The sequence below is a fragment of the Lithobates pipiens genome, unplaced genomic scaffold (assembly GCF_037356315.1).
Source record: "Lithobates pipiens isolate NorthernLeopardFrog02 unplaced genomic scaffold, aLitPip1_a1.2 Scaffold_30, whole genome shotgun sequence".
NCBI lineage: Eukaryota > Metazoa > Chordata > Amphibia > Anura > Ranidae > Lithobates > Lithobates pipiens.
This window is the reverse complement of record NW_027507791.1, coordinates 12,112,036-12,121,900: the sequence shown is the minus strand read 5'-3', so window position 1 is coordinate 12,121,900 and position 9,865 is coordinate 12,112,036. Positions and strand designations below refer to the sequence as shown.

At 44.7% G+C, this 9,865-nt stretch overlaps 1 protein-coding gene across 2 annotated transcripts in view; it reads left to right on the top strand.

Annotated features, from left to right (window-relative positions):
• The first annotated feature begins 5,218 nt into the window (after nt 1-5,218).
• CDC42BPB (CDC42 binding protein kinase beta) overlaps nt 5,219-9,865 on the top strand; it is a 188,209-nt gene continuing 183,562 nt past the window's right edge. For both annotated transcript variants that reach the window (XM_077463713.1, XM_077463712.1), the window contains exon 1: nt 5,219-5,512. In XM_077463713.1, coding sequence (XP_077319839.1) covers nt 5,338-5,512 — 175 coding nt within the window. In that variant the 5' untranslated portion in view covers nt 5,219-5,337. The remainder of the gene's footprint in view (nt 5,513-9,865) is intronic.

The window sequence follows — 9,865 nt, the reverse complement described above, 5'->3', positions numbered from 1 at the left end:
GAATTGAAATTAATTGCAAAGTCCCTCTTTGCCATGAAAATGAACTTAATCTCATAAAAAACATTTCCACTGCATTTGTGAAGAAGGCTTCAGGGCACCCAAGAAGGTCCAGCAAGCGCCAGGACCGTCTCCTAGAGTTGGTTCAGCTTCAGGATCGGGGGCACCACCAGTGCAGAGCTTGTTCAGGAATGGCAGCAGGCAGGTGTGAGGACATCTACACGCACAGCGAGGAGAAGACTTTTGGAGGATGGCCTGGTGTCAAGAAGGGCAGCAAAGAAGCCACTTCTCTCCAGGAAAACCAAATAGTGGCAGACTGATATTTTACAAAAGGATTTTCACTCACAAATCCCCTTTACGATTGTTTGGGGCATCCTGAAAAAAGCCTTGTCCAGAGAAGAAAAGGTGAGCGCTACCATCAGTCCTGTGTCATGCCAACGGTAAAGCATCCTGAGACCATTCATGTGTGGGGTTGCTTCTCGGCCAAGGGAGTGGGCTCACTCACAATTTTGCCTAAGAACACAGACATGAATAAAGAATGTGACAGAAACCATGAAATCAGACCAAGACAGAAGTACAGTTAAATCACACTTGTTTAATAATAAAAGTAAAAAGAACAAAGGTAGTCAAAACATAGCCAAAGTTCAGTAACCAGAACAGATAGTCAGCCAAGCCAGAAGTCAGGGATCAAAGTAGTGGAACAGCAAGCAGGATCTGGAGCCAGAAGGGATGTCAGCGGGCAATCGCTTATTGTGATGGGACCAGGGCGAAGGCAGAGCTCCTCTGGACTGGACTGTTTAAGTAGGCAGGACTGACTAGCAGGATCATCAACAGCTGAGTGACTGTGGAGAGAGATAGGAGCTGGGAATCAGCTGACAGCTGAGCGGTCAGCTCAGAGAAGGAAGGGCTGAGCCCAGCCCTGACAGAATGGTAAAAAATTATCCTCCGAGAGCAACTTCTCTCAACCATCCAAGAACAGTTTGGTGAGGAGCAATACCTTTTCCAGCATGATGCCATAAGGCAAAAGTGATAACTAAGTGGTTGTGGGAACAAAACAATTTTGGGTCCATGGCCAGAAAACTCCCCATGACCTAATCCCACTTTTGGTCAAGAGGCGGGTGAACAAAACAAGCTCCACAAATTCTGACAAACTCCAAGCACTGATTATGGAAGAATGAGTCGCCAATCAGTCAGGATGTGGCCCACAAGTTGATTGACAGGATGTCAGGGGGAATTGCAGAGGTCTTGAAAAAGAAGGGTCAACACTGCAAATATTGACTATTTGCATAAACTTCATGGCATTGTCAATAAAAGCCTTTAACACTATAATGCCCTGTACACACGGTCGGACTTTCCGATGGAAAATGTGCAATCCTACTGTGTTGTCGGAAATTCTGATCGTGTGTGGGCTCCATCGGACTTTTTCCGTCTGAATTTCCGACACACACAAAGTTTGAGATCTGGATCCAAGACTTTCCGACAACAAAATCCGATTGTTTAAATTCCGATCGTGTGTAGACAATTGACGTACAAAGTGCCACGCATGCTCAGAATAAATAACGAGACGAAAGCTATTGGCTACTGGCCTCTTTATAGTCCCGTCGTATGTGTTGTACGTCACCTCGCTCTGAAAGATCGGATTTTCCGACAGCTTTGTGCGACAGTGTGTATGCAAGACAAGTTTGGGCCAAAATCCGTTTGGCTGGTGCGATTGCGGGACAGTAGAAAACGTCCCGCAAGCAGCATCTTTGGGGCATGTTTGGAGCGCTATATATAGCTCTTTAAAAATGCCCTTAAAAAAAGTGCCCTGCTGGCGTCCGAAAAGCACAGCTAAAGCACTGCAAAAACTACCAGCGCTTTAGCGTCTGTTTTAGCAGCTCTTCAGTGTGAAAGGGGTCTATAAGGAGACGTATAGCCAAATCTTGTTTGGCTGGGCTTCTTCTATTGGTCACAGGAGTCTATTTTATTTTGCACTCCTGTGACCTGTTTTCAGTGGAGAGCGGTCTGAAGTTGGCTCTCTACTGACATCACAGAAATCAGTCCAGGCAACACGTCATCCCGACAATAAAGTCTGGATCAGCCAGGTGCCTGGACTGACACCCCGCTCAGCCTCTCAGCGAGCCCCTGAGAGTCTGAGCTGGCCGCTCCGCTCCTTCCACAACTCAATGCTCCAGTGAGCAAGGAGGAGGCAGAGGGGAGAGCTGCTGATTGACAGTCAGCAGCTCTCTTCTCAGGGAGCTGTCAGAACCAAGTGATCGGCGGTGTTTGATCGCTTGGTTCTCAGTGTCAGACATGTGTAGACATGTGAACTGAAAAAAAATTAGTTCATTTTCGTTTTGGTTTCATTAGTTTGTTTGATTTTTTCAGAAACTCGGAAATGCGGATTTTTCGGATTTCCGAATTTTCAATTTTTTCCGAATTTCCGTACTTTGAATTTTCGGATTTCCGAATTTTCAATTTTCGGATTCCGAATTTTCGGATTTCCAATTTTCGGATTTCCGAATTTTCAGATTTCCGAATTTTCAGATTTCCGAATTTTCAGATTTCCGAATTTCGAATTTTCGGATTTCCGAATTTCGAATTTTCGGATTTCCGAATTTCGAATTTTCGGATTTCCGAATTTCGAATTTTTGGATTTCCGAATTTCGAATTTTCGGATTTCCGAACTTCCGAATTTCGAATGTTTGCATTTCCGAATTTTCGATTTACCGAATTTTCGATTTTCCGAATTTCGGATTTCCGAATTTTCGAATTTCCAAATTTCGGATTTCCGGATTTTCGGAACTCCGAATTTCGGATTTTTAGGATTTTCGGAATTCGGAATTTAAAGATTTGAAAGTCTAAAAAATTTGAAAATCTGAAAAAAAGAAAGAAAGTCAGTTTAATTAATAACTAACTATTAAATTAACGAGTACGAATTTATCCGAAGTTACAAATTACCTGAAATAACAAATGCTGCATATAAACAAATGAAAGGGAACAAATTAATAATAAATAATTAATAATAAATAATTAATAAGAATAAAAAGGTTTATTATTATTATATTGTTATGTTCCATTTGTTTAGATGTGGCATTCGTTATTTCAGATAATTCGTAACTTCGGATAAATTCGTACTCCAAAGGGAATTCCAATACATATAATTTAATAGTTAGTTATTATTTAGAATTAAACAGATTTTCTTTCTTTTTTTCTGATTTGCGAATTTCCGAAAATTCGGAATTCCGAATATCCGAAATTCTGAAATCCGAAATTTAGAAAATTCGAAAATCCGAAATTCGGAAATCCAAAAATCCAAAATTCGGAAATTCAAAAATTCAAAAATTTGTAAATCCGAAAAATGGAATTTCGGAAATCTGAAAATTCGAAATTCGGAAATTGGGAAATTCGTAATTTCGCAAGTTTTGAAATTTGGAAATTTCGGAAATTGAAAAATTCGGAAATTCTGAATTAACGAATTTGTCTATATTCGTTAAAATACAAATTTGGAAATAAAGGAATTGCACATGCCTAGTGTAGAAGCGCTGGGGGGCAGATGCAGCATCCACATAGGTAAGTGTAATTAGGGGAAAAAAGAAAATCCTTTACTTCTTTTTTTAAAGCACTGCAGCAGATACAATGTATATACAATGTAGTGATCAGTGTGTATACAATGTATATATAGTATAGTGGATACAATGTATATACAATGTAGTGATCAGTGTGTATACAATGTATATATATATATATATAGTATACTGGATACAATGTATATATAATGTAGTGATCGGTGTGGATGTAGTGTACTGGATACAATGTATATACAATGTAGTGATCAGTGTGTATACAATGTATATATAGTATAGTGGATACAATGTATATACAATGTATTGGATACAATCAGATGTTGGTGGGTCTCCAGCTGACCCATACTGCCCAACATTTTGAGATGGGAATGAGGGACACCTACTACCGTAGCAAATGTATGTAGGCATAAGACACGCCCCCCTGCCACACCCCCTTAAAGGAGAATTACCCCCCCCCCCCCAAAAAAAGGTTAATTAAATCCACAAGGGACTTTTTTTTACCACTATCATAACTTTATATTGGCTTATAAAATGTACAAATGGAGCAATTTAGAATTTAGATGAAAGGTTTAGCACTGGGAAACACTTTTTGAAAGATAAAAAGTGCATTTTATATACAACTATATAGATCAGACCAAAATGAGGGACCAGGGTTTGTTGCAAGGATTTTTGACACCCTAGGCAAAACCTCATTTTGCCGCCCCCTTGGCCCCACCCCTGGCCCCACCCCCTTTTCCCTGCCCATGTATACCCCACCTTTTTAATGAAGCGCCCATCAAATGCAGCCTCACCAGTGCCCATCAATGAATGTTTGCTTACTTCCATTCATTTGGGAGTCAGGACACAGACACAGTCCTCTGCGAATGGAGCGGCAGCTGCCTGCTGAAGTTTGCTGCAGAGAGTAGGAACACCAGTAGCCGGGCGCCCTAGGCAGTAGTGAGCCCTAGGCGGTTGCCTTTTTTGCCTAGTGGTAGCACCGGCCCTGTGAGGGACAAATGAGAAGGGAAGAGGGACATTGCTCCAAAACAGGGTCCCTGGGAATCAGAGACAGTTGGGAGCTATGTATAATGTATATATAGTATAGTGTATAATATAATGTGTATACAATATATATATATATATATATATATATATAGTGTATAATACAATGTATACAATATATATATATGTTATAGTGTATACATATATATAGTATAGTGGCTATAATACAATGTATATACAATGTAGTGATCAGTGTGTATACAATGTATATATATATATATATATATATATATATATATATATATATATATATATATAGTATATTGGATGCAATGTATTTATAGTATATTGGATACAATGTATATAGAATGTATATATAGTATATTGGATACAATGTATATAGAATGTATATATATATATATATATATATATATATATATATTAGATACAAGGTCTATAGATAGAATGTATTGGATACAATGAGATGTCGGAGGGTCTCCAGTACTGTGGAAGGGGCGGAGCCGCAGCGCTGTCGGAGGAGGCGTGTCCCTCGCCGCACCCCGTAGACTCCCCTCCCTCCTTCCCTCCCGCTATTCCCTATGGACGTGCAGTACGGCCGGCGGCCGGAAGGGGGCTCCTCCAGGATCGCGGTGACGTCAGCCGGGACATTCCTTTCCGGTGGGCGGGGCCGCGTCTCCCGGTCGGCAGTGGCGGCCATGTTGGGCAGCGGGAGGTGGAGGCGGTGAGCCCCGGTGTTTCTTCTCGGTGGAGGACTGAGCAGGCGGGAGGCAGCATGTCGGCCAAGGTGCGGCTGAAGCGGCTGGAGCAGCTGCTGCTGGACGGGCCGCAGAGGAATGAGGCGGCGCTGAGTGTGGAGACTCTGCTGGACGTCCTCCTGTCTCTGGTCACCGAGTGCAGCAACCCGGCGCTGCGCCGGGACAAGTACGTCACCGAGTTCCTGGACTGGGGTGAGTGCCGTACTGGGAGGTGGCACGGGGGACACTGGGCATCAGAGAGAGTGCCAGCTACCATACCGGGTGGCACAGGAGAGGAAGGTGTCAGGGGGGCATCAGAGAAATCACTGGGTACCATACCGGGGGGGGGGGGGCATCATATATAGAAAGCACTGGGCCCCATATCAGGGGGGGCATCATATATAGAAAGCACTGGGTACCATGCCAGGGGGGCATCATATATAGAAAGCACTGCGTTACCATACCAGGGGGGGCATCATATATAGAAAGCACTGGGTATTATACCGGGGGGGCATCATATATAGAAAGTACTGGGCACCATACCGGGGGGGCATCATATATAGAAAGTACTGGGCACCATACCAGGGGGGCATCATCTATAGAAAGCACTGGGCACCATACCAGGGGGGCATCATATATAGAAAGCACTGGGCACCATACCAGGGGGGCATCATATATAGAAAGCACTGGGCACCATACCAGGGGGGCATCATATATAGAAAGCACTGGGCACCATACCAGGGGGGCATCATATATAGAAAGCACTGGGTACCATACCAGGGGGCCATCATATATAGAAAGCACTGGGCACCATACCAGGGGGCCATCATATATAGAAAGCACTGGGTACTTTACCGGGGGGGGCATCATATATAGAAGGCACTGGGTACTATACCCAGTGCGGGGGGGCATCATATATAGAAAGCACTGGGTACTATACCCAGTGCGGGGGGGGGGGGGCATCATATATAGAAAGCACTGGGTACTATACCGGGGGGGGGGGCATCATAAATAGAAAGCACTGGGTACTATACCGGGGGGGGGGGGCATCATATATAGAAAGCACTGGGTACTATACCGGGGGGGGGGGGGCATCATATATAGAAAGCACTGGGTACTATACCGGGGAGGGCATCATATTTAGAAAGCACTGGGTACTATACCGGGGGGGGGGCATCATATTTAGAAAGCACTGGGTACCATACCGGGGGGGCATCATATTTAGAAAGCACTGGGTACCATACCGGGGGGGGCATCATATATAGAAAGCACTGGGTACCATACCGGGGGGGGCATCATATATAGAAAGGACTGGGTACTATACCGGGGGGGGGGGCATCATATATAGAAAGCACTGGGCACCATACCAGGGGGGCATCATATATAGAAAGCACTGGGTAATATACTGGGGGGGACATCATATAGAGAAGGCACTGGGTGCCATACTGAGAGGGCATGGGGGCATCGTATAGAGATGGCACCGGTTACCATACTATGCGGGCAACATATAGAGATGGCACTGGGTACCATACTGGACGGGCAACATATAGAGATGGCACTGGGTACCATACCGGGGCGGGCAACATATTGCGATAACACTAGGTACCATACTGGGAGAGCATGGGGGAATCGTATAGAGAAAGCACTGGGTGCCATAATGGAAGGACATTGGAGGGGGCATCATATAAGGCACTGGGTACCACACCAGGGGGGTTACCGTACAGACAAGGTGCTGGGTATGTATCAGGCACTGTAGAGACCATACAGGGAGGGTGCCAGCTACCGTACACAGATAAGGGCATATAGCGATAACAATGGGTACCATACTGGGAGGGCATGAGGGGCATCATATAGGGATTATGTTGAGTGCCTTACTAGGCAGGCATCATATAGGAATAACACTGGGTGCCATACTGGGAGGGCATGGGGGGCATAATATAGAGAAAGCACTTGGTGCCATACTGGGAGAGCATTATATAGAGAAAGCACTGGGTACCATACTTGAAGGACATTGGGGGTGTAATCATATAAGGCATTGGGTACCACACCTGGGGGGGGGCAATTACCGTACAGACAAGGTGCTGGGGATGGCACTGGATATGGTAGGGAGAGGGCGCACTGAGGAGGGCATAATATAGAGAAGACGCCAGATCCCATAGTGGGAGGATACAAGGGGCACTGCACAAGGAAGATGCCAAGTATTGTACAGAGAGGGCACAGTGGACATCATATAGAGAAGGGGCCAGATACTGTACAGATGTGGGCAAAAGTGAGGGTACCATATGGGAATTTCATAGTATATAGGGCACAGGGAAGATTTCTGTTACCATACAATGATATCATAGTGTGCATCATATATAGTGGGTACCTTACTGAAAAGGGCATCATAGAGGGAATGTGCCATACAGAGCACAGTGGACAACATGCAGGCAAGGTCCTGGGTACATTACAAGAAGGGCAAAGTGGGAATCATATACAGAGGGTGCTGGGTACCATACTGGAGGATGTAGAAAAAAAACATGTCACTGGGCATTATATAGAGGGTGCAAGGGCATCATACATAGCCGGTACCATACTGGGAGGGTGTAGAAAAAAACATGTCACTGGGCATTATATAGAGGGTGTACCAGGTACCATTCATGGAGAGGGTGCAAGGGCATCATACGTAGCCGGTACCATACTGGGAGGGTGTAGTATAGACAAGATGATGGGGATGGCACTGGGCATCATATAAGGCACCAGGTACCATACAGATAGGGCACAGTGGGCAACATACAGGGATGGCACCCAGTACTATATAGGGAAGACACCGTATAGAGGATGCCAGGCTCTACACAGGCATAAAAATGTTGTAATTGGAGAATGTGCCAAGTACCATACATTTAAAGCACTGTGGGCACCATACTGGTAGGACATAGTATTAAGACAGTGCAAAGGAAGGAGGGCACTGTTTCATACAGAATATGCCAGCTACTATCAAGGGAGGGTACAATGGGCATCATATAGGGAAGGCATAGTATAAAGAATATACCAGCTACCATGTAAAGAGGGTACTGTGGGCATGATGTATAGAAGTTGCCAGGTACATCCTGACTGGTCATAATTGAGATTCTGTAGAGAAGGTTCCAACTACCATTTAAGATGTGCCAGGGGTCAAACTGAGGGCACAATGGGCATCATACAGAGGGGGTATTATATGCAGATAAGGCACATTACCCTTCATACAGGCAGAGTGTACAGAGAGGGTATAATATATGCCGAGGGGTTGGTTGGACATTTATACAAGGGGTGTGCAGTGGGCATAGAAGGAAATAATTGGGGGTATCATCATATGAAGGGCATGGTGGGCGTCATACAACAAGGTAATAATGGGACCCTCCCAGAGGAGATGACTAATATGGCACAGGAAGGAGGAAATGATGCAGGGATTACACACATGTAGGACATAGACTACCGAGGACACAATGGGCATCCTATAGATGAGTCACATGGGACCCAGAGCATGTCCTATGGAGGGGAAGGGTCTCCTATAGAAAAAAAAATGGTGTTTTTGTAAGTAAGGTGAACATATAAGGCAGTTATGGGGGCATCACACAGGATGTGGGGGTGTAGGACACCGGAGGTTCAGGGGTGTCTAGATAAGTTGCACAGGAACATGTCGCTGACATTGCACCATGCCACTGACGGTGTCGGGGACATGGCAGAAATATAATGAATTTGCACTAGAAGGCATTGTGTGGGTTTGGACGAGGAGGAGAGATGTGTGGCTTGGCACCGCAGGCGAGTCTGTGGCATTCTGATGACAGCTGGAGAAATAAACAATATTGATGTTATGTATTGGACTCTGGTTGGGTGTAACTTGTGGTATTGAGTCTCTGCGAGCTGCCAACTGAAGCATGGTAATGGTTAGGACTGGTGGCACTGGTAATGTTGTGTGGTGTTGAGGTGATGTGTCCTAGAAATAAAGGACACGAGGATTATCTCCTGAATAGACCGTGTCATTTTATTTTCCTATCCATGTGTTCCATGTGTGCGGATAATTCTCTAAAATATTCTGATCAACTTCGGATCCATGTGGAATTTCAGCCATGAATAGCCAATTTGATGTTTCCCTTAAGCAAGCCTCCTGCTTTTTTTTTTTTTTTTTTTTAAAGCTGGAGCCCCCCTCTGTACCGTCCTGGAGCCCCCCTCTGTACCGTCCCGGATCCTGTGTACCGTCCTACAACTATGAAGAAAGAGCCCCCATGGTATGCGACTTTAAATGCAAAGTAAAAAATGTTTTTTACACAGTCTATGCTTACATTGCCTTTAAAGTACTATACCATGAGGGTTCTTTTTTCATAGTTGTACAATTAGGGATGATGGCAACCACTTGTGTTACTTTTGCTTCTGGCTTTCATAGTATCCTCCGTACCTTCCTGGGTATTCTGTATTATTTGTATCCTCTGTAGTGTCTAGATCCTCTGTATCATTTGGATCTTTGTACTGTCTGGATCCTCTGTACCCTCCTGGAACCTCTTTACCAGTCTTTCTCAACTCCAGTCCTCAAGGCGGCTCAACAGGTCA